The 25,349-nt window shown below is 48.1% G+C and overlaps 1 protein-coding gene across 4 annotated transcripts in view; it reads right to left on the reverse strand.

Annotated features, from left to right (window-relative positions):
- AKAP1 (A-kinase anchoring protein 1) overlaps nucleotides 1-25,349 on the reverse strand; it is a 156,927-nt gene that overhangs the window by 18,272 nt on the left and 113,306 nt on the right. For all 4 annotated transcript variants that reach the window (XM_082245276.1, XM_082245279.1, XM_082245277.1 and 1 more), the window contains one exon: nucleotides 19,825-19,890. In XM_082245276.1, the coding sequence (XP_082101402.1) occupies nucleotides 19,825-19,890 (66 nt within the window). The remainder of the gene's footprint in view (nucleotides 1-19,824; nucleotides 19,891-25,349) is intronic.

The following is a 25,349-nucleotide window of genomic DNA, read 5'->3' on the forward strand; positions in this document are numbered from 1 at the left end:
ATATTTAAATGCTATGCACTCATTTTGATATACTGCACCATGATAATTTACCTTCTCTTTATTTGCATACATTTGATTGGACTTTACATCTGAGAATTACTATCATGTGTAACATCAGACGGATCTTAACCAGGGAGCTATTCTGATCCAGGTGTTTTTTGTCATATCCTTTGCATTTGGGACTCACTGACCTTTTTATAATACTATTCAAGCGTGGCAATACTTTTATTACTTAATATGGGGCTTTGTCTACCTTTTATTGCTGGCTGCTTGTTTTAGGAAGTGGTGCGCTGATCTTTTGGATTATTTTTGATTTGCCATTTCTGGTGTTCAATGGCAAATGCGAAAAAAAAATATACCAGTGTATATTCCCCACGCAAAAGGATTTTAAATGTAGCAAATAGTGCAATAATAAAGTAAATAATGCAGCAGCAGCTATAGAGTTTGAAGAAAATGAAGATATCAGCCTTAATAGTAAGGCTAACTACAGCGCTTGCTGAATGCCCTAATAATGTGAAAAATAGCGGTTCAAGAATCTGACAAATAATTAAAGATAATCAAGTGTAAAAGTGCAGTGAATATCCAAATTACAATAATAATCAGGGATAAAAAACACAGTATAAAATGATCAATAAATATTGATCATAATATATAAGATAAATCAAGTCCAAATAAGTGACTGTAGTGCCCACAGTTCAAATAAAAGTCCTTGTGCAAATGTGCTTATCCAGTAGATCCAAAAGGGGAACCCATGCCAGCCCAGGGGGGCAAACCAAGCGTGAGTGGTCCTAATGCCGTATGGCATATAGGACCCATTGGATCTGGCAAGTCATTTAATTTACCCACATCACGGCAATATCTATGTCACAAGAAATAATGCATACCCATTTTTGAGCACCTGCAATTTGGATCTACTGGATAAGCACATTTGTACAAGGACTTTTATTATCTGAACTGTTTGGGCACAACAGTCACTTATTTGGACTTGATTTATCTTATATATTATCAATATTTATTGAACATTTTATACTGTGTTTTTATCCCTGATTAATTATTGTTGTAATTTGGATATTCACTGCACTTTTACACTTGATTATCTTTATTTGTCAGGTACATGAACCACTATTCGTTTCACATTATTAGGGTTACATTCAGCAAGCGCTGTAAGTAGCCTTACTATTAAGGCTGATATCTTCAATGGCAAATGCCAATTGAGCTCCACCCTGCCAGGCAGTGACCACAGGGCCCACTAGAGGACGTTGGACCCTCAGGCCAGCCTCATGAAGTCTGTTTCTGATGGTTTGGTCAGAGACATTCATACCAGTGGCCTTCTGGAGGTCATTTTATAGGGCTCTGGCAGTGCTCATCCTGTTCCTCCTTGCACGAAGGAGCAGATACTGGTACTGCTGATGGGGTGAGGACCTTCTTTGGCCCTGTCCAGCTCTTCTAGACTAACTGCCTGTCTCCTGGAATCTCCTCTTATGTTCTTGAGATGGTGGTGGGAAATGCAGCAATCCTGCCAACGGCACGTATTGATGTGCCATCCTGGAGTTGGAAAGCCTGTGAAAGCTCTATAGGGTCTAGGTATCACCTCATGCTACCAGCAGTGACACTTACCCTAGCCAAATGCAAAAACTAGCGAAAAACAGAAAACAGGAGTAGGGGGGGAAAAAAAAAAAAAAATGTCAGTGGCCTCCACCTGTAAAACCATTCTGTTTTGGAGGTCATGTCATTGTTGCCCATCTAGTGCCCCTGTTAATTTCATTAACACCAAAGCAGGTGAAACTGATGAACCCCTCTGCTACTTAAATGACCAGATCAATATCCCAGGAGTTTAAATTGACTTGATGCTACACTCTGCTCAAAAAAAATGAAAGCAACACTTTATTTAGTGTAGAAGGGCACTAAATCCCCAGGATCTTTGATCTTTCATGTTGTTCAGGTTGATCTCTGCCTCTCAAAGGTCGCATACCTCTGCTCTTTGCAGGAGCAATGTGGTTATTTAAACTTTTCAGCTACATGGAGTTCAGCTAGGATTATCTTGGGACACAAAATTCTGTATAGACAGCCCATTCTATACGTTCACGGAAGGTTTTGCACGGCTTGTAGTTCTTGTTCCCAAAGAGGCGTGACAAGATGGACGTGAGAGAGTCTACCTGTACAATGCCTAGGCTTTTGCAGGCAGTCAACAAGGCTTCAACATTAGCAAACATATTTCGGAATCTCCCTCTTCAACATGACAGTACTGGAGGAAGCTGCAAAATATTTCTCTCCCTTACTGATTTAACATCCTCTTCATTGTCACCCGATTTCTCATCTTTGAGCAGGGTCCGACTGAATATATAGATTATAGAAAATAGAAAAAAAAAAAAGGGGCGGGATGTTTTTCAGCTCCGAACAAAGATGGCTGAATTGAGGCCATAATCTTTCCAAGAAAACTGACAAATGCAGAAAAAATTGAATTTTTGTAAGAACTTACCGTAAAGTTATTATCTCTGAGTCCTCCGACAGTCGCCACCCGATGGTATTAGCCTTCACTAATGGGTAACGGCGCCCTTTGCAGGAGCAAGGCTATGCAGATAATTATCAGGTTAATACAAAAAAACTTTTATACCTCGGCACGCCACTAGGGGGCCATCCCTCAGCCATTATCCTGAACCCAATCTGATATTGCCTCAGTTTGTAGCAAGCAGTACCGGAAGGCAACAACCCCCAGATCCAAAAACCAGAGGGGCGGGGCGGCAACTGTCAGAGGACTCAGAAAATAATTTTACGGTAAGTTCTTACAAAAATTCTATTTTCTCTTACGTTCTCTGACAGTCACAGCCCGATGGTATTAGCCTTCACTATGGGACGTCCCAAAGCAGTGCAGGTATGAGGGGTGGGAAAGCAACGCAACCAAATTAGAAGGTAACGCAAACAGCCAGGCCAGTAACAACCTGAGCCCACAGGAAAAAAACTGGAACAAACCCAGAAATCACAAAAAAAAAAAAAAAACACCCCAAGAAGGGGGGACAGTAAAAATAATGTCCCCTTAAACAACCGCCGCACTCGAAACTGTGCGGCCAAAGGAAGCATCCGAAGATGACAACATCCAGTTTGTACAACTCTGAAAATGAGCACGGACGACCAGGTCGCCCCCTTGCACACCTGAGCCACAGACGCCCGATGGCAAAAAGCCCAAGAGGCACTAACGGCGCAAGTAGAATGGGCCCCCACCGGGAAAGGAGGAACCTGACCCGTGATGGAATAGGCCTATACAATTGTCTGTCTGATCCATCAGACTGCTGAATCGACCCCATGGGGGACAGGTAGACCTGGCCCGCCCGGACAACAGCCAAAGAATGTAAGGCAAACTCTGTAGGATGCTTGGGTCGTGCACACAGCGAGGGCAACACGATAACCTCATTGAAGTGGAATGAAGAAAACCACCGTGGGGGAAAAATGACCAATTTGGTTGCAGAACTACCTTATCTCTACGAAGCACCAGATAAGGAGACCGGCAGGACAAGGCCGCCAATTCAGACACTCTACGAGCCGACATCATTGCCACCAGAAATACAACTTTCTGCGACAACACAGACAGAGGAATCACTCTGATGTGCTCGACGAGAGGTTGTTGCAACACCGACAAAACCAAATTCAGATCCTAGGGAGGCAAGGTAGCTCTCGGGGGAGCCAAATGCCACACCCCTTGAATAAAGGTGCTGACCAAAGAATGCAACGCCAAAAGGCGTTGGAAAAAAAAATGGCGAAGGCCGACAACGGACCCTTAACCGTAGTCGGCGCCAGTTGCTGATCCACGCCCTTCTGCAGGAAGGCCAAGACTGTCGCCACCGAGAAGAGGACGAAGACCATGCGCTTCGCACCAAGCGATATACGCTTTTCAGGTGCGGTGATAAATCTTCCTTGAAGTGGCCTCACAAGCCTTTAACAAGGTAGGGATGACCACCTGTGGAAGACCTCTATCCCTCAGGACTTGGCTTTCAACAGCCATGCCGTTAAAGTCAGAGACAGTAAAGCAGGATGGAAGATCAGTCCTTGAGACAACAGAGCGTCTCCAAGTGGAGGCCGCCAGGGTGGTTCAACGACCATCTGAACGATGTCCGCGTACCAGGACCGATGAGGCATGTCCGGGGCCACTAGAATGACTGACATCCGTTCCAACGCCAACCTGCGGAGGAACCCGGACAATAGTTGAATCGGAGGAAAGGTATACACAGTAGCCGATAGCGGTGCCAAGGCACCCCAAACGCGTCCGCGGCTTCTGCCAGAGGATCGCGAGTCCTGGCTGTGAACCTTTCCACCTCCGGATGTAGGGACCATTCCCCCTTGGTCCAAAGTCTGGCAACTCAGATAGTTCACCTGCCAGTGTCCACACCCAGAATGGGAACGGCCAAGATCGCTGGTACATGCGAGTCGGCACAAGATAGAATCTTGGCCACTTCCTTGGCCGCCGGGGCCCCCTTGGTGATTGATATAAGCCACAGCCGTGGCGTTGTCCGTCTGTACCGGACACCCCTGAAGCGGAGATGGCCACCAGAACAGAAAGTTTGATCGCTCCAAGATGTTTATCGGCAGCGAAGTCTCCCCTTCCACCCACGTCCCCTGGGCACAAAGCGTGCCCAGAACTCCTCCCCAGCCCGACAGGCTGGCATCCGTGGTGAGAATCGTCCAGAACAGAGGCCGGAAGGTCTGGCCCTGTGTCAAGGATGGTGACCGGAGCCACTGCAAGAGATCCAACTGCACCCAAAGACACCTGACCTGTCCCATCTGGCCAGAATCTCCGCTTGCAGAGTCCTGGTGGGAAATTGAGCAAAACGTTACTGCTCCGAAGGCCGAGACCATCAGGCCCAGAGCCCGCATGCAGGTCCGCAAAGAAGAGATTGTTGAGCCCGAGAGCTCTGATCTCCTCCTGCAGAGTCCCGAGTTCGTAGTCCGGAAGGAAGACCCGAGTTTGAGCAGAGTCCAGGACCATCCCTAGGTACTGAAGACGAGATGAGGGAGACAGTGTGGACTCCTGAAAATTGATGGTGCACCCGAACTCTGAACTGTCAGTCAGATCGCTCGCCAAGGGCACATGAGTACGACCTTAGCAAAAGGTCATCCAGGTAACCGAGGGCCGCAATTCCCCGTAAAAGCAGTAAAGCTAGAACCGGAGCAAACACCTTGGTGAAAACTCAGGGAGCCGAAGCGAGACTGAAAAGCAACGCCACAAACTGGTAGCGCTCCCCAGCCACCACAGCGCGGAGGTATCTCTGATGACCCTCAAAAATAGGGATGTGTAGATATGCATCCTTTAAGTCGATGGAAGTCAGGAAGGTCACAGGCCTCAATGATGCTGACCGGATGACTTCAAATCCAGAATCGGACGTACCTTGCCCACTTTCCTGGACACCGTGAACAGGGTGGAATAAAACCTGCAAAACCTTTTCCGTGAAGGAACGGTACAATGACTCCTTGGGCCAGCAGATCGTGCACTGCCCCATTCGGAGGACAGCTGGAAATTGGACGGAAAGAACCTGTCTGCGGGGCGAGATCGAAAACCGATCTGTTACCCTGAACGACAGTTCGTAAACCCACCTGTCCTGAACGCCGGACAACCAGGGTGCCTGAAAGCAACGCAGACGTCTCCCCACCCAGACAATGGGTGAGGGTGTCCCTTCAGGAAGAGGACGACTGGGTTGCCGAGCCAGACTGACCGGCTTTTGGCTTACCCGACCACGGCTTCTTGTGGCCACCGGGAAGTCGGAAGGGTTTACCCTTCTCCTGCGTCCCAAAGGCACGAAGCAATTATGTTGAGTCTCGAAGGTGGGCCCCCTCTGCGTGCGGGAGAACTTACCCTTGATGACCTGGGGCAACAGAGTACTCTTACCTCCTGTGAGCCCCTTAATTAACTCAGCCAGAGTTTCCCCAAAAAAGACGATCCCCCATCATAGGGGACCTCAGACACTGTCTTTTTGGATGCGTGGTCAGCCGACCAGCTCTTTAAACCAGGTAATGCGGTGGATCGCAATCCCCACCGCCGACAACCGGGCGCCCAATGGAGCCTCGTCCAAGGCCGCGTTGCACAGGAACATCGCAATGTGGATGAACTGATCCACCATGGCAAGGGCAGTTGGAAAGGCCGACTGCCACCAGAGTGCTGCGAAGCCCCTTGCACCATGTCGTGAGTGCCTGAGAGGCCATCACAAAGGGTAAACACAGGTTTCAAAAGGGAACCCGCCCCAAGATAAACGTGGCGGGCAAGCGCTTCCACACATCTGCCAGATCCCTGACTACCGGGGAATTCTCTACTGGCATCAAGGTGGACTTTATTCAGCCTTGACACAGTGTGATGCACTTTTGGGGACACCATCCAACGTTTGTTTTAACGCCTGCAAAAACGGATAGCGGATGGAAAAAACGCATAGGCACCACCATGTGCTAAATGTGCCGCCACTGGCCATTCACAACCTCGTGAAATTCCCCAGGGCAGGAAAAAGCCTAACCCGACTTCTGGGGTACCCAAAAGTGGAATGCCTACTTGGCTTAGATGGCTCATCGTCAAGATAGAGTTTTTTAACTTCGCTAACGGGAACACCCATTGTAGCGCGTGCACCCGCGCTACCGAGAAGGAAGATGTCTCCTCCTCCTCCCCCCTCAGAAGTGGAGGACCAGGACCCCTCAGAGTAAGAGGACTCGGAGGGCACAGGCCGTTTTTTGGAGGAGCCTTCTGACATCAGCAGAAGCACTTGGGACGCTAAAGTAGCAAGCACAGCAGACCATGGAGGTCATGGAAGAGGATTCAGGTGTACCTGAAGCCCCCACCAGGTCTGCGGGGAATTTGTTATGCTGGGAGTCCATTTCGCCTTAAAATGAAAAAAGGGATGCTGGCCCTTTAAAATCGGCAGATCGGCGGACCCCCCGCAATCTGCACTAACAGAAAGAGTCCCCTGTGAAAACACTAGCAACAAGTAAAAAACGTTTTGGTTGAAGAATGACAAAAGGATTAGCAAAAATCCCCAGCCTGTCAACACATTTTCACACAGGAGAAAAGTGTGAAGAAGGAGGAAGTGACCTCACAGCGCTAGAGGCCCAGCCCTCGAACCCAGACAAAAGGTGCCTATTAAAACTCAATCGAAAAAGTCCCAGGGAAAATGGCCGCTTGCCCTTACTAGGCATTTGCCAACATCCAAAATGGCGCCCGATTGGGAGCATGTGCAGAATCCCAACATAGCCGCTGTCCTCACACAGAGCTTAGAATCTGCACACCATAAAACATGGCGGCCGCCCAAACAGTGGCAAAAAAAAGTGTAAAAACACATTCTGGCTATCAGGGACCCCAGGGAGATCCCTACAGCACCCCATACAGCGCCCCCAGCGGGAGCAGGGAGGGAGGAGAACCAACAACGCAGCCAGAAAGGGGATCCTACAGATGCCACCAACCCTGCTATCCCCCAAGAGTGGGCCCACAACCCCCCAAACATCCCTAAGGACAAGGGGGTATTAGTACTCACCAGTCGAGAAAACGGGCACCGCTCAGATACGGGAGGCCTCCCACCCTCAGTGGGGGTGCCGTCAGCAAAGGAGGGATGCTGGGCAAAACGTGGGCGATCCGGTGTTCCGTGAGAATTACCTACCGTGAGAAAAACCTACCCTCGTCACTTCCGGTGCACGGCAGTGTGTGTAACGCGGCGGTTACATTAAAACAGCTGTGCTGCAATACGAGTCATCTCCACTCCTATCCCTGTCACTTCCCTGATCTCGGCTAGTAAATATAAAAGCGGCGGCGGGTGTATGAAAAGAATCACAGAGCCGAGAGCCGCTTTTATATTACTAACCAAGATCAGGGTAGTGACAGGAGCGGAGATGACTCATATTGCAGCACAGCTGTTTTAATGTAACCGCCGCATGGGTAGGTTTTTTTCACGGAACACCGTGATCATTTCATACTAGTGCGCATGCGCACTAGTCAGCTCCTCAGCTGTTCCATTACGTATCCAGGGCTGTGAGCATGCGCACTGCTGCGCTGCTCAGCTGTTCCTGGCAGGAAGTGACGAGGGTAGGTTTTTCTCACGGGGTAGGTAATTCTCACGGAACACCGGTTGAGACACCCTCAGGGAAGACACAGCTCCGCAGGCTCGTCCACGTGTGGAGGGGCACAGTCGTTGCGAGGCCTGGGCGTACCAGTAACCTGCGACGCTCGTTGGCAGGCTGGGACTCCATAAGGATCTATAATACCCAGTCCGAGGCCCAGCTCTGCAGTCACTTGTAGTCCTCCAGGAAAGGAATCCCTGACTAACTAGTGATAGTGAGAGAAATAAAAATCTATAGTTCAAAGAAAAACACATGAATTCAGAAAAAAAACCAAAAGAAAGCCGAGACACACGGTCCCAGCAGAAAGACCTAGACCAGCTCCTTAGCTAGGCAGCACAAAACTGAGGTAATATCAGATTGGGTTCAGGTTAATGGTTGAAGGATGGCCCCCTATTGGCGTGCCGAGGTATAAAAGTTATTTTGTATTAACCTGATAATTATCTGCCTAGCCTTGCTCCTGCAAAGGGCGCCATTACCCATTAGTGAAGGCTAATACCATCGGGCGGCGACTGCCAGAGGACGCAAGAGAAACTGGATTTTTGTTTTACCGTAAAATCCTTCTGACGTTCATTGGCGGACACCGCTCCATATCGTCTTTGACCCATGGGTTATGCTGCTCTTAGGATTAATACACTAGGTGGCAAAGAGTTAAAGAGTTTGACTATGCCCATAGGGCAGTCACAGGGGGTATACTCTCACTTCCAGCTCTAGCTCTTCAGTTTTGTAACAAGCAGGGTCAGAAGACTATAAACCCAAACTCAGAGGGGCGGGTGCTGTGTCCGTCAATGAGACATTCCAAAGCAGTGTCAATATGAAGGGTGGGGAGAACACAGCAATAAACATACTTCCCAAAGGCTAAATGTAGCCAACCAGGTAAAACAGGAGTTCAACAAGGAAACCAATTGAGCTCACCTGGCAAAAATTGACACACTCAAAAAGGGGACTAATCCTCTCCAACAGCAGCCTGCAAAACCTTGCGGCCAAAGGTGGCATCAACATATGCCATCAACATATGCCAACATATCTACCCTATAAGATTTTGTGAAAGTGTGCACGGACGGCCAATCTCGCAAATATTTTCCAACAGCCGTTATTGAAAAAAAGGACAGCACCAAGTTAAGATCCCATGAGGGCAACAGAGCCCGTACTGGGGAAGCCAAGTGACAAACCCCCTGAACAAAGGTGTGAATGGCCGAACCTGGCCCTTGATGGTACCCGAGGCCAGGTGCTGCTCAACACCTCATTGGAGGAAACCAACTCAGAATCACCAAAAAGGAGCAGGAGTGAGCCCTAGGGGATTCACATCCCTAAAGTAAAGTCCTCAAAGACGATGGTAAAACTATCTAAAAGTAGATTTACTAGCTTGCAGCAGCATGGGAATCACCGATTCAGACAACCCACTAGCCTGAAACATCTGGCTTTGACAGCCAAGCCATTAAAACCAGCGACTATAAAGCAAGATGGAACATTGGCCCTTGAGCCAACAGATCTCCTCTAAAGAGGAAGTTACCAAGAAACAATGACGAACAACCGCAACTGATCCGTCTACCCAGACCAGCAAAGCCAGTCTGGAGCCACTAGTATGGCCGTAATCCCTTCTGTCTCGAGCCTACGCAGGAGTCGTCTGCAATTCCGTTTTCCTCTTCTGGAACTTCTGCTGACACCGGCCACAAAAGGAGCCACCAGTGCATCCGTGTCGACAGCCAGACGATCCCAAGACCGTACCACAAACCCAAACATCGTCCTGTGGAGACGAGAGGCCAACAGGAGCACCTCTAGAGTTCCACACCAGAAACGCCACTAATAAAACACCTCGGAGGAGATGTTCAGTATATTGATCGGTGGTCTGGATTCTTCAAGAGGCCAAACACCCTGTACACAATCCAGGTCAAAAACAGGCCACCCCACCCGGACAGGCTGGCATCCATGGTGACCGCCGTCCAGTACAGGGGGAAGGAAGCATCACCCTGTCAAAGCGCCAGAGAGCGAAGCCACCGAAGCAGGGACCTTCTTGTACCCTGGCTCAACAGGATCAGATTATCTAGGAGACCGGATTCTCACTTTACATAGCAAGAAACTTTTGCAGAGGTCCCCTGTGAACAGATTTTGGAACTTGTCCCAGGGCAGGAACACCCTGGCTGAGGCCGAATCCAGAACAGACCCAAATAGTCCAACTAGGTAGACAGAACTAAGGACAATGGCACTTTTACACTGGGAGTATCAGCTCGGCTCCACTCGGCACTGCTTGGCTCAGTTTGATTTTCCACAGCATGGTACAAGTCAGCACCTTTCGGCACTGTATATGCTCGGCTGTTTTTTTTCCCCCACTAAAGTAGTAAGTGGGTGGGATTACAACGATTCTCTGACCAATCAGTGGCAAGTAGTGACAAACAAGGCTGCATGCGAAAGATTGTGGGATATGGTATAGGTACGGCCCGCTTGGAACCCCAACCGAGGTGGTACTGTTTAAGCGAGCCGTACCATGTAGTGGAAAAGCGCCGCTGTACTCTTATTAAGATCAATAGAGGCCAGAAGATCCCTAGGTAGGGATGCCACTACTCTACAAATGGACTCCTTTCAAAAAATCTGTATCCACACAAAAACGGTTAAGAACTTGAGGTCCAATATTGGACGTACCACATTTTCCTTCCTAGGACCTGCAAACAGGATTGAAATAAAAGCCAGGAAAAACAAAAGTTCTGATTCTGAGACTGGAACAATCACCCCATGAAGTAGCAAGTTTTGCACCACCCCGAACAGATTTCGCAGGCGGTCTGGGGATAAACGCAGGTTGGAAGGTGAGAACCGTACTAGAGTAGAAGATGGAAAATGTGATCTTTTAGTCGGGCCGTTCAAATCATGAACCCACCTGTCTGATCAGGGAGATCCACGAGTCAGGAGGAAGCAAAGATGTCCTCCCCACCCTAAACACGGGTGATGGCACCCCATTAGGCAGAAAAGACCTTGTCCGCAGGTCTGGATGGACCCGCTCTCAGCATACCAGACTGGGTCCTCAAGGAACTTCCGGAGGAAGCCCTTCCAGGGAGACCTCGAACAGGCGATTCCCCAAAGGGAGATGCACACAAGGCCTTATAGACAGCCTGGTCCGCAGATCAGTATATTAGTCAAGAACAGCCCGGAGACTAAGGGAGCCGCATCCAGAGAGGCATCACAGACGAACTGCCCCATGGACGAAAAAGCCCACCAGCGCCGCAAAGGGCAGGTGGAGGCTGTTCCCCTTTCCAGATCCCAGCGCAAAAGCTGTGCCCGTTTGGGAAATTCCGGGACACTAATGCTATGGAGAACACTGGCCCAAGTACCGAACCAGCCACAGTAAAACATGTGGCAGACCAAAGTCTCAGCTCTCCTGACAAAAGGATCTTTTTAAAAACCAGAGACCAATCCTCCGGAATTATGGTGGATTTATTCAGCCTGGAAACCTGAGAGTTCCCCACAGGTGGGACTTCCCATGTACTCAGACTCCTCAAAGGATACTTTATCGAAACGCTCAGGCACCGCCATATTGAGTTGCTATATACCAAGCTCACCCTGAGAACAAAAGCAGGGGAGGCCGCCGGCCAAAGTTCCACAAAAGGACAACCTATTAGACCCACAAAAGAAAAAAAAAAAAAAAAAAAACCACTACACAAAAAGAGGACATAGCCCCCTTGAGGAGAGCGCAGGCCATGATGCAGACGTGCAGGCAGAGTACCCTCACCTACACAATAATGGCTGCTACACTTCGCTTAACCACTTCAGCCCCGGAAGATTTTACCCCCTTCCTGACTAGGTCCTATTTTGTCATTTGTCACTGCGTTATTTTAACGGACAATTGCGCGGTCGTGCGACGCTGTACCCAAACAATTTACGTCCTTTTTTTCCTACAAATAGAGCTATCTTTTTGTGGTATTTGATAACCTGTGCGATTTTTAAGTTTTGCGCTATAAACAAAAAGAGCGACAATTTTGGGGAAAAAAAATATATTTTTCACATTCTGCTATATAACATTACCAAAAAAAAAAAAATTTAAAAATCTAAAGTTAACATTTTAGGCCAATTTGTTTTCGGCTTTTTTTTTTCGTACCAAAAACACGCAATAAGCGTATTTTGATTGGTTTGCACAAAAGTTATCACGTTTACTAACTACGAGAAAGATTTGTCATTTTTATTTGTTTTACTAGTAATGGTGGCGACCTGCGATTTTTTTGCAGGACTGCAACATCGCGGCGGACAGATCGGACCCCTAACCGGCATTTGACACTTTTGGGGGGACCAGTGACATTACTACAGTAATCAGTGCTAAAAATATGCACTGTTACTGTAATAATGACACTGGTAGGGAAGGGGTTAACCCTATGGGTGATCAATGGGTTAAATGTATGCCTCATGCTTACTGACGTGTGTGGGGGGTTCTGAGACAGATCGCAGGTTCAGCTATGCTGAATCCTGTGATCTCCTCCTGTCTGTCACTGAGAAGACCCGCCTGCTTTGTTTACATAAGCAGGCGGGTCTTCTCACAGTTTCCCTGACTGTCTAAACACAGCGGGAGCGCGCCGCCAAAACACTAGGAATCCAGCGACGTAGGTCTTGAGGGGAGGAGGGGGAAGGCAGATGCCCCTCCGCAGCTCTATCAACCCAGTCAGCAGCTCGGACAGCTTGGTTAGGAGTTCGGACAGCTAGTTTCGTCAGCAGCGAGTAGGCCACAAAGCCATGGCCTCAATTTTTGGCCGGATCGGGCCCCGTGTCTGCCGGCAGCTCTGTTAGCTTGATCCGGCAGCTGCGAATAGGCCGCACACCTGCAGCCTCACTTTTTTCCCCCAATTCGGCCGCGTCTGGCGCGCATCCGTCGGCAGCACTGTTCGCTATATCACAGCTCAACAGCCTGGTCATTCATGCCAAAAAAACACACTGACTGTTTAGAGGGGATGGGGGCATGGAAGGGAACCCAGGGGTCCAACCATCACAGGTAGGGGGCCCACGTCCACCCCGAGGAACCACAAAGGGAGAGGGGACACTATTCACCACACCCTGGAACTGGGCAGATCACCTCATCTTGGAACAGGGGGTGCTGCAGGCCATAGGTAGGCCATGTGCGTCCTTGCGGGTGTTTCACTCGCCGGCAAGACCCTGTCCAGTGGGGATATGTTACGGCCAACCTAGCGCGGAGCTGCGGTCTGCATGTGCTCTCTAGCCAGACTGGGGAGACCGTAAGGATCAAGGATATCCAGTGCGCCATCCAGTCCGGCAGTTGATTCTAGTTCTCACTGGAAAAGACTTTATTGTAGAAAGAAAATAAAAGGAAAAACACTCCATTTAAAAAGGAAAAAATGCTAGGGTCTGAGATCCCAGCAGGGAGGCAGGTCCCTACTCCTGACTAGGCAGAAAAAACGAAAGCGCTAGAGCAGGAAGTTGGAGTATACCCCCTGGGACAGCCCTATGGACGTAGTCAAAGTCTTAACTCTTTTCCACCTAGTGTCCTACTCCTAATGAGAGCAGAATAACCCAAAGGTCAAAGAAAACATGGAGCTGTGTCCGTCAATGAACGAAAGAAATTCTGATTCAGTCGAATAGGCTACATGTGTAGCTGGAATACATCTAGATTCTCGTGCTGTGGCTGGAGTCAAGACCGGTTCCTGCTACATTGCAAGGTGTGCACGGTTACTCAGATTGCGTGGGCCTGTAGCAAACAGAACACTCGCCTGTTTAGCTACAAGTGAGAGTGTTAAGCCCCGTACACACGTACCGATCGTCGGCATACAAATGTTCCTCTTTTCTCCCCGGGATGTCGGTGTCTGTTGAAAAGTGCAAAGACAGCACAAGGACAGCACAAGAATTTTGTCTGCAGACTTCAGCTGACTGCAGAAGTGATGTCATGTAATGGTTAACTTTCCCTGTGTTTTTAATTTTCTGAGCATGCCCAGTCTTGCAAATCTGCGGTCTGTCGGCCGAATTCTGTACTGACAGGCGAACAATCGTCCGTTCTGGTGTCCGCAGACAAAAATTTTCATGTTTGCACGAAAGACTTTTGTCCACGGATTGTGCGCAGACATCTGTCGGAGGCACCATACTAACACGCCTACAATCGGCAGATCTTTCGTCCGCCGACGTTTGTATGCCGACGATCGGTACGTGTGTACGGGCCTTTACCCTCTGCTCGGTCAATACCTCACTGCTAAGCATGCACATAAACGATCTCCCAGCAAAAGCACTGTGCTGGAAGAATATTTACTTCTATTCAATGTTTGCAGTTGCTGCACCCTAACCGATTTCTTTGATTTGCAGAATCAGGCATAAGGGATAGTCGTTAATCACAAAAGTAGTGGTTAAAGATCAAAACATGGGCTTAATGACCAGGCCATTTCTTGCAAGTTATTTTAACTGACAATTGCGCGGTCGAGCAATGCTGTACCCAAATAAAATTGATGTCGTATTTAATAGTATTGGCGGCGATCAGCGATTTCTTTTTTTTTTTGGGGGGGGGGGGGGGGGGACCAGTGACATTACTACAGTAATCAGTGCTAAAAATATGCACTGTTCTTACTATACTAATGACACTGGCAGGGAAAGGGTTACCACCAGGGGTGAGTAAAGGGTTAATAGTGTCCCTAGGGGTGCTGTGTGGGAGATGGGCTTGCTTCATGAACACAGAGACCTGTGTTCCTAAGGGGAACATAGGACCCCGGTGTTCATTACTGACAGAACAGCGGTTTGCCGTCTTTACCGCCGTTCTGTCTCCACGGGGAGCGATCTTGGGTGCCTGTCGGGCATCCCGGCCGCCGGACCCGCTGATTGGCTTCCCCTGTAGCCAATCGGCACGTGCGTGTGCCTCTGCCCCCACTAGCGGTCCCGTGAAGCAATGTAAAAATAAGTAGTTTTGCGGGACAGAGCGGACCTGCTGCCGTAAAGCTACCTTTGTACTAACGTCAACATAGCCTGCTGTACAGCTGCGCCATTACATGTGAAATGTGTGAATGGATGATCAGAAAGCTTATATAGAATAAAAAAAAAAAATTATGGCAGGCAAAAAAGTATGTAGCACGTTACACTGACAGCTAAACTCGGCCTGAGTACCAAGGTTTAAATAAAACTTTATGAAAACATCATAAAAAGGTCTTCTGTTAATGCAAACCTAATCCATTACGCCACATTGAATCCATTTGAATACTAATACGCCCCTTTTTTTTTTTATAAGGTCAAAAGTTAATCTTGCAATGACAGCATAAGCAAATTTGAACCAAGGTTTCTGGAGTTCGCTGTATAACTAATTATGCTGGGGTTCCCAAGTGGACTGCCAAAAAATGGGATTTTTGACTTGCTGTAAAATCAATTTCTCTGAAGATCATTGATGGACACAGCTCCTGTCATCCGACGACCATGTGGAAACCTTGCAGACCTGCGTCACTGAGGCCTTATGATAGAAGGCCCAGGAGGCACTAAGCGCCCAAGTAGAGAGCGCCTTTACAGGGAAAGGAAGAACCTGACCCCTAATGGAACAGGCCTAAAATGACAGTCTGATCCATCTGGAAATGGTCGCAGAGTAAAGCCTCGTACACACGCAACGAATTTCCGCCGACCGGTCGTTCGTCTTTTGTCCAGAGTGGTGTCTGTTGGTTGGAATGTGCTCTAGACTGCACACGAATTTTGTCGTCCGACAGAATTATACTTCAGAAGTGATGTCATGTGTTGGATTGCTTTGTGTTGCTTCATCTCTGACCATGCCCAGTCTTGCTCATAAGATTTTTCCCTGTCGAAATCTGTACTGACTGCATGAAAATCAGACGTGTTTTGACGGTGGACAAAAATTTTATAGCCTGCACACCAGGATTTTTTCGGCCGAAAAGTCTGAGTCGGTTGTCGAGCGCACCATACTAACAAACCGAAAATCAGCAGATCGGACGAAAACTCCCGGCCGAATTTCGACTCGTGTGTACGGGCCTTAAGCAAACAACCCCAAGGTCCATCTGTGAGTACAAAGTCTGACTTCCTGAAAAACTCTGTAGTTTCCAGGTACACCCCCAACTGCCCGCACCACATCCAAGGCATGCAAGACAACCTTCTTCGGCTGTTTAGGAATGGGACACAATGTCTTCATTCAAATGAAAGTCAGAGTCCACCTTGGGAAAGAATGACGGACAGGGGCGATGCACCACTTTATCCTTGTGAATCATTAGGTAAGGTGAACGACAGGATACCACCACCAATTCTGTTACCCTATGCGCAGAAGTGATAGCCGCCAAAAAAGGCCACCTTCTAGGACATTGTAAGCAGGGGAATCTCCCAAATATTTTCAAAGGGAGGCTTCTGCAGAGCTGAAAGCACCAAATTAGGATCCCAAGGTGGCAACGGAGCCCGCACTGGAGGAACGAAATGTCGGACACCCTGAAGAAAGGTATGCACCAGGGAGTGTGGCCAAAGGTCATTGGAAAAATTACCTCCAAGGCCGATACCTTACCCTTAATGGTACTCAATTTCTGATCAACCCCCCATTGAAGGAAAGTTAAGATCAGAGCCCCTGAGAAGGAGCGAGGATGAACCCCAAGAGACTCACATCTGCAATGTACGATTTCCATGTACAATGGTAGATCTTCCTAGAAGTAGATTTCCTAGCTTTCAACAATGTAGGAGTCACCGACTCAGACAAATCTCTATCCTTTAGCACCTGGTGTTCAACAGCCAAGCCGTCAAAGCCAGCGACTGTAAAGCAGGATGGAAGATCGGTCCTTGGGACAGCGGATCCCCCCGAGAGGAAGCTTCCAAGGAATGTCGGCGACCAGCCGCACTAGATCAGCGTGCGAGGCCAGTCAGGAGCCACTAAAATGACCGGAATCCCTTCTGCCTCAATCCTGCGAAGGAGTCTGGGCAGAAGCTTATGAGGGAAGGCGTACGCTAGTGGGTCTCTTGTCTGAGCCACAAACCTCTGCACTTCTGTTTAGCTGAGACGCCAACAGATCCATCTTGGAGGTTCCCCACCAGAGACACAGCAAATGAAACACCTCCAAATGAAGGGACCAATCCCCTTGGTCCAACGCCTACCGACTGAGGTAATCTGTCTGCCAATTTTGCTCCTGGGTATGTTTACAGCGGAGAGGGCTGGAACGAACCATTCTGGCCACCTTAGAATGATAGCTACCTCCAGAGCCGTCAGGTCACCCCTTGTGACCCCTTAGCGATTGACATAAGCCGTGGCATTGTCCGATTGAACGCACACTGGGCATCCCTGACGTCCAATGATCCAGACACAGTGATCACTCAGCGTTCAAGACATTGATCGACCAGCTCTCCTTAGCAGAATGCTTGCCAAAGACACCTCCCCAGCCGGACAGGCTGGCATCCGTGGTGACCACTGTCGATTACAAGGGGTGGAAGGATTTTCCCAGCTAAAGCAGCAGAGAGCGAAGCCACAAAAACGGACTCCTTTGTTCCCCCGACTCAGCCGGATCGGATTGTTTAGGGACTGTGGAGCTGTGCAAAGGGAATCGCCTCAAAAAAGGTTGATACCATCAGACCCAGCACCCACGTGCAAGTCCGGAGGGATGACCAATTGTTGGACAGCAGGAGACGAACTGCAGTCTGCAATTTCTGGAGTATGTCCAGAGGAAGGAGCACTAGACTATGCCAAAGTCCAGAGTCAGGCCCAAATAGTCCAGCTTTGTGGACGGAACCAGGTCAGACTTCTGAAAATTCAGAATCCAGCTGAACATCCGCAGAGTTCGTATTGTGATCGCCAGGTTCTCCACCAGAGCAAAGGGAGATTCTGCTTGCAGAAGGAGATCGTCCAAGTAACCCAGTACTGCGATCCCCGTTGGCGTAGCAAGGCTAGCATGTGAACCAACACTTTTGTGAGGCCCCGAGGCGAGACCAAAGGGTAACGCCACAAACTGATAATGCTCCTCTCCCACAGCAAAGCGAAGAAAACGCTGGTGACTGGCACATATTGGAATGTGAAGATAGGCATCCTTGATATCTATAGGAGGTGAGGAAATCCGAGGCAGGGATGCCACCACCGTTCGAATTCACTCCATTCTGAACCTCTGTACCCGCACAAAGCAGTTTAACATCTTGAGGTCCAGGATTGGGCGCACCTTGCCTTCCTTCCTGGGGGACTGTAAATAGGTTTGAGTAAAAACCCTGAAACTGTTTCAAAGTCCGAACCAGGACGTGATTTTAACCATTTTCCAATAAATGTTTTATGATATTGCACTAGGTCGGTGCACCCTGCTCTTGTCTTTTATAGTAATCGTGGATACATCTCGGAATTGAATCATTGACAGGATAATCTTTATCAAATCGTGAGACCAGTGAAGATTGCGCACCTCTAATTTATATCCACTGTGGGCTAGATACAAGCAAAAAAACTGGAAACCCACACAGGGCCAATTGGCACTTCCAGTAGGCGTGCTGCAAGCAGCTCCAAAGTTGTTCAAAGAAAGGGAGCTGGGACACCAAGTACAGTGGGGACTATCCTCTCCATGTCCACAATGCAATGTTTCAACTGGATGACATAAAAGAAAAATATAGGTTCAAGGTAAGAGGAAAGGTCTTAAGTACTCCCAAAACCGGGACAGCTGATAGCAGGTAAGGGCAGCTGGCCACAGATCAGAAATATTGCAGGCATGGATTAAAAATTGAAGAGTCATGTGACCATTTGCAAGCAGGAGAGGCAGTGGAGAGATGCTTTCCTGACTGTGGCACGAAAGTGAGCACAAAGCGCGCACGCAAAACGCCACACTTGATCCCACATTACACTCTTCTGTGGCAAAACAGTTGGTTAAACTGGGAATAATCAGGCTCAGTGCAGCTTACTCACTTACTGAATCTTCAAGAGGAAGTAAACCCTCTTCTGCAACTTTTACCTTTAGGTAAGCCTATGATAAGTCTTACCTATAGGTACTGTAAATATCTCCTAAACATGTACTGTTTAGGAGATATTTACCTTACATGCAGCCAGTGACATCACTGGCGCATGCGCTCTGAAGGAACGGCCGTTGGTGCCGTTCCTTCAGAGCCCCGTGCCGTGACCATCGGCTGCCGCGCGCGGTAGTGACGTCACTGTGGCTCCGGCCAATTAGATGGCCGGATGCCGTGATCCAGGAAGACGGGCGACTGGACATGTCGCCCGTCATACAGGTAAGCGGGCGGCACGGCGGGGGCTCGTTCCAAGGTAAGTATTTCATAATGAGCTAGTATGTGGTGCATACTAGCTCATTATGGGTTTCTCTTTCAGGTAGCAAAAAAATAAAAAAGTTATGGGTTTACAACCTCTTTCAGAGGCAGGACAACTGCTAAGACAATTCCAGCAGCTCTGGACCTGCAAAGCCCTCTGCAGCCAATCTATACACGGATAGAGCCAGGAAACTGCGTCCCTGATGGCCATTTACAAGCGATCCCCTCAATGTCCAGAAGCAGTACTTCAAAAACCAGGTCAACTAGGACCATGATGGAAAGCTGCAACTGGAGAGATCACTCCAGCAGTGATGTAGAGAGGAGTTTTGATTAGAGAAAACCTTGAAAAAAAAAAAGCGGTAGAGGAAAAAAAAAAAAAAAAAAAAACACACCACACACACTCCTAGGATGTATCTGATGTATGCTGGTAACAGGAAGTTATTCTAGGCTGGCCTTTAGTTGTTCTGGCTGCCAACATCCTATCCTGTAGGTGGCAGTACAACCCAAAAAGGTTAAGGAAATGAAAGCTTACAGAAAAGAATGTTTTTTTTTCATAAAACAGTACCAATTTACCATCATTACCTCATCAGGATTTAGGCGCCATAATTGGACAAGTGGAAGTCTAGTCGCCTCGTCATAGTTTGTAACCTGCATGAAGATATATTCAATAAATACACAGCAGAAAGTGATTACACAACTGGAAATCTTATAAAGTAATTTTTCAATAAAGCAAAAAGATTTAGTATTCTCTCTAAAATCATTAAACGTTAAAGCTACATTCACACCAGAGATTTAGGCCAGTGCGAACTGTAGAAGTAGGAATACGATTCCTGCTGCAGCTTTGAGTGGCTAGGTGTGGCCACCATTCGCTATACTGAGAAGTCACCAGCAGCCACAGCCATTTACAGCTGTCCCCATAGCCAGTGATTACTGCTGGACACAAAGTACGTTCAGCAGAGATCACCACAGATAATTGCTGGCTGAGCACAGAGCTGCAAATTGCTGTGGCCACTGGTGACCTATCATCTTAGTGAGTATGGCCAGCAGCCACACAGCGCCGCAGCAGGAATCAGATACCTGCCACGGGCCTAAATTGCTGATGCGAATGTAGTCTAAGAGGAGTCCATGGTTACAATTCTACAAGTCAGCTTCATCCCCAGAGGATAATTAGAGTAAAAAAAACCCAAAGATGCGCAAATGAAAAAAACGTTTTAAACTATGGAGGAAACATGTACTCATTGGAGTTAGTTGCTATACAATAAGCATGGGCTAACTTAATCCGTGTCAATGAACCTCCTAATGAACTAATGGGATGAATACAGTCTCAAAATAAAGAAAAGCATTTCACCATTTTTATCCATTAGGCCTGTTTTACACAGGTTTTAGCTTGTAAAAAAATTGTGAACAGCAAGCTTTTACAAAGCATTTGCAGAACTTTCCGCAACCTTTGTTGAGGCTTTTGGAGCTTATTCACACATTTTAGGATAATGAAAAACAAAATGCTCACTGAAAGCTCCTATGACATTTGTGATATGTTTAGGAAGTGTTTTTATTATTGTGTTTATGAAGAGTTTAAAATTCTTTAAGAATGCGTGATAAATGCCAATGGAAGTGTTGCTTCTATAGTAGAAGGTTGCTTGAAGGGAGGGGAAAAGTGTAGAGGAAATGATCTAAAGTGTGGTTAGGTTGTGGTGTCAAAGCAAACATGTTTGTGAATTCTCTGCAAAATGGATTCATTTATTTTGATCTTTGACACTTGGCTTGGCCTAGCTCCGCTTTTCCACTGGCAATAATGCTCAATGCCTGTTCCTGTCAGCCACTGTTAGTACTATTGGCTGACTTATTTTGCCTGCCAACAGAAGCAAATGGTTTTACCAAATGGCTACTCTGTACAACCAAAAGTGGCTGGAGTTGCAATGTCCTAGTTCTCCATTTCTCAGTACATTCTGGGATACAGGAGCCTCCACTGTCTCCCAGTGCCCAGCTAACATTTTAAATAATTCACTAACATGCCATAAATGCTCTAGGTGCAGTTACAGAGCATTACAACTGAAATCAATGGAGGCAGCAGACGAGTGTCAATGCTTCATAAAAGACATACTACTGTTTCTGTGCAAACAGCACTGTGTGGTGCCATTGTAATATTCATGGCAGGCATTGAAGGGCGGTTATGAGACTTTAAAAATTCTGAAAGAATGGCGCATAAAATGCAATTTAAGCGCTCTTTCACACGCGTATCAATACAATCAGTTCCAGTTTGTAAATGTGGAACACAGATCCAAACCGAGTGCTGGCTCACTTTTAAAAACAAGCTACTAGCAGGCTTCAACACTACCCGAAGCTTGTTGAAATCCTACTGAAATGGCAATCAGCAGTCCCATTAAGGTTTGTATATAGCATTTCCTGACAGACTCCATGGCAGCATAAGTTCGGGTAAGCCCCACCTCCTCTCCTACCCTATAGGACCCCTCTCCCATAAATCTTTGCTCCTTTTCAGCATCCATGATCTTTTTGTCCTCCTCAGGTTGCACATACCTGTGTGTTTCCTATCCTTCAATTGGACATTATGGATTGTGGATTTGGTTCAGCATGGTCCTGCCTCCGATAAGCCCTTGCTATTAGCTGGGTATGGAGGGGGCAACTGAAGATTTGTCTGGTGGCCAAAAGCCCAGCTGCTGAGGGTGGTCCTGTGTTGCCAGAAGCCCGGTGTACTGCGCCTGACCGTGTCTGAGCTGAAAACCGCAAGTACATTTAGACTAGAATTGTTTCCATTATTACCTTTCCCTGGTGCTAGTGTTTATTTTTGTACCGTGTGCTTCATTGTGCTGCTGAGGGGGGTGGGGTGTCCTTCCTCTCTGGTTTTCGGCGCTTCCTGTGTCACAATCGCCGGTATTTCGGTCATCTGCGCATGCGCGGTCGGGTCCAAAAGTAAGGCTTGGTTAGCGCATGCGCAGTACCGCGGTCAGAGGCCATTTTGCGGCATGCGCAGTTGCCGCGATCGGCGATGACGTCATTTTGGCGCCAGATTTAAACAAGAAAATTGCCTCTGCAAACTGGGAATGTCATTTGTTGGCAGCAGGCTTCCCCAGGTTCCGGATTCCTATACTAACAGGTTAGTGATGTAAATGGTCTCTTTTCCCCCCCTCCTCCTGGCAGCTTAAGCACAATACCTATTTTTGTCTCCTGTCCCCAGCGAATCGCTTCAGCCAGTATGGAGTCATCACCGCCCCCAAGTGATCAGCCCACTCATGGCAGGTACTTTAGTGGGGCAGTTATGGTGGGAGGTATCACGGATCTTGTGTTTTCCGTGCTCTCTCTTATTTATGTTTTTAGTTCCTCTAGATGCGATCAAAGAAGATCACCACTCAAAGTCGCAGCACCGACATGCCTCATCCAGATCGAGGCATAAATCCCCTTCCAGCTCTAGGCACCGTGGTGAAGAGAGGTCCTCCCCTTCTAAGGACCACGGTTACTCGGGTCAATCCCGTAAAAATAAATGTTGGGGGTGTGGTCAGCGGGTCCCAGATGGAAAGTCTCTCTGCGACCATTGCTATGCTCAAGCCGCAGGTGAAAGACAGAACTCAGACCAGCATCTGGAGTCGGTTGTGAAACGGGTTCTGAAGGACTCTTTAAAAGATTTGGGTGTCTCTCACAAAAATGTACAGCCTCGTTCTGCAGATTTGGAGTCGCAAGGCCAAGACTACCTGGATTTCTTCTCAACCAAGTCGTTCTTCCCTCCTCTTGTCAGAGTGATTCTGAATCAGACGACCCCTGTGTAGGCTTTAATTTTGGGCTGGTTCCCCCTTTGGTCAAGGCTGTAAGGGAGGCCCTTGAGTGGGAGGAGTCAACAGTTCCCCCTCCTAAACAGAAAAAGTTTTTTAAACAATTAAGCAAAGAACGTCTCAATTTTCCATTCCTAGGACAACTAGGGGAAATTATCACTGAAGAGTGGAGTAAGGTGGAGAGGAAAAATTCTATGTTTTCCAAGATGGCAAAATTGTATCCTTTTAAACATGAGGAAGTTAAACATCTTGAATCCCCTCCACTTGTTGACGCAGCAGTGATGAGACTTGTAAAACACGTGACTCTCCCTCTGGAGGATACAGCCTCCTTTAAGGATCCATTGGAGAGGAGAATTGACTCTGACCTAAAACAAGTCTAACTCACGGCAGGCATGGCCTGCAAGCCAGCCTTAGCCTTGGCTGCAACATCTAAGGCAATGGAGATCTGGTCTGAGGATGTTGAGGAGACTCAAAAAGGTCTCTGAAGAGGTCGCCAAGAGCTCTCCCATTCAAGAGTTGAAGATGGCATCTGCCTTCCTGGGGGAGGCCTCTATTGACATAATCCGTCTTTTGGCCTGTGTGATGCTTTCTTCCGTCACCGCCAAACGGGCGCTTTGGCTTCGGCCTTGAGTAGCTGACGCCGCTTCTAAACAAATATGGTGTCGGATACCATTTCAGGGATCTTCCCTCTTTGGTAATAAATTGGAGAGTGCCATCTCTAAGGCCACTGGCGGTAGGTCGGGATTCCTTCCTCAGGACAGGCTCCAAACTAATTTCAAGAGAGCTCCTCCTAGGAAACAAAGCGCTGGTCATTCCAGAGTCGCACGCAGCTATAAGCCAGGCAAAAGCTACAATAGAGGCTGGAAGTCCAGACAGTCTTCCTTTCAAAAATCATCTAAGAGTGATTTGTTTGGTGATCGGGAGGCCACTAAGTCATTTTGATGGTGGGCCCGCTCAGACATGTCAGGTGGGGGCCCGTCTTTTCACTTTCGGCATGTCTGGGCGGCCTCAGTCCGAGACGTCTGGGTGGTCGATACAGTTTCGGTCGGTCACTCCTGGACCTTCTACCGCACCCCGAGGCTCAGATTTGTCCCAACTTCCATTCCTGCTTCAGAAAAGAAGAGACGGATTCTGTTCTACATAGAGTCCCTACTACTTCAAGGTGCAGCGGTTTCCGTTCCAGACATCGAAAGGGGTCAAGGAATCTACTCTCCTCTCCTCTTTTTATGGTACGGAAGAAGAACGGCTCTTGGAGACCCGTTATAGATCTAACACAAACCAATATATTCTCAGAGAAAGGTTCAAGATGGAGTCTCTCCAGACAATCAAACTCAGTACAGCCGCAAGATTGGCTCATATCTATAGACCTGAAAGATGCATACTTTCCCGTCGCAGAAAATCTTCAGCGATTTCTTCGCGTCGCCATAGGAGAAAGTCACTTTGTTTGTCTTCCCTTTGGACTCTCCACGTCGCCTCGCACATTCTCAAAAGTCTTGCTGGCAGTAGTGGCATTGATCAGAGTGGAAGGCATCAGGTTACATCATTACCTGGACGATCTGCTCCTCTTATCCCAAGACAGGTCGCAGCTCCTCAGACACAGAGACCGTGTCATCGAGGTCCTTCAAGAGTTCGGATGGATCCTGAATCTCGAAAAGAGACATCTGGTTCCCATCCAATCTCTCATCTTTCTGGGAGCTCTGTTCAACACAGAAAAGAAAAGAATACCATTTCTCTTCCAATAGAGAAGATTCCAGTTATCAGGGAGAGGATCTCTCTGGCTCTCTCCTCCTCTCATCTCACGGCTCGTCAGTGCCTGAAGATGATTGGGACTCTGGTAGCGACAGTTCCCATGGTGAAGTGGGCCCTTTGGAAACTAAGACCAGAGAGGCTTTCTCCAGCAATGGCAGTCAGACGATCTGGCCCAGCGTACTGTGTTGACGACAGTCATGAAGAGGTGTCTTCCATGGTGGTTGGTAAGAGAAAACCTTCTGAACGGTCACTCCATAGGCCCCCATCTCCTGGATCACAATGACATTGGATGCCAGCAGCACGGGTTAGGGAGCTCACTGCCTATCCGAAACAGCACAAGGCAAGTGGGGCTTCTCTACCGGATTGTCTCCAACATCCTGGAACTCAGGGCAGCCTTCAAGGAGCTCCAGGCTTTTCAACATCTGATTCAGGGATCATCTGTAATCCTCAGATTAGACAACACTACAGCAGTGGCCTATGTGAAGAGGCAGGGCGGAACACGCAGCTGGCCTCTCCTGCAGGAGGTGAAGCCAATTATGCTCTGGGCCCAGAGGTATCAGGCCAACCTGTCGGCGG

This window comes from Pelophylax lessonae (assembly GCF_965119305.1).
Source record: "Pelophylax lessonae genome assembly, chromosome: 2".
NCBI classification, from domain to species: Eukaryota; Metazoa; Chordata; class Amphibia; order Anura; family Ranidae; genus Pelophylax; species Pelophylax lessonae.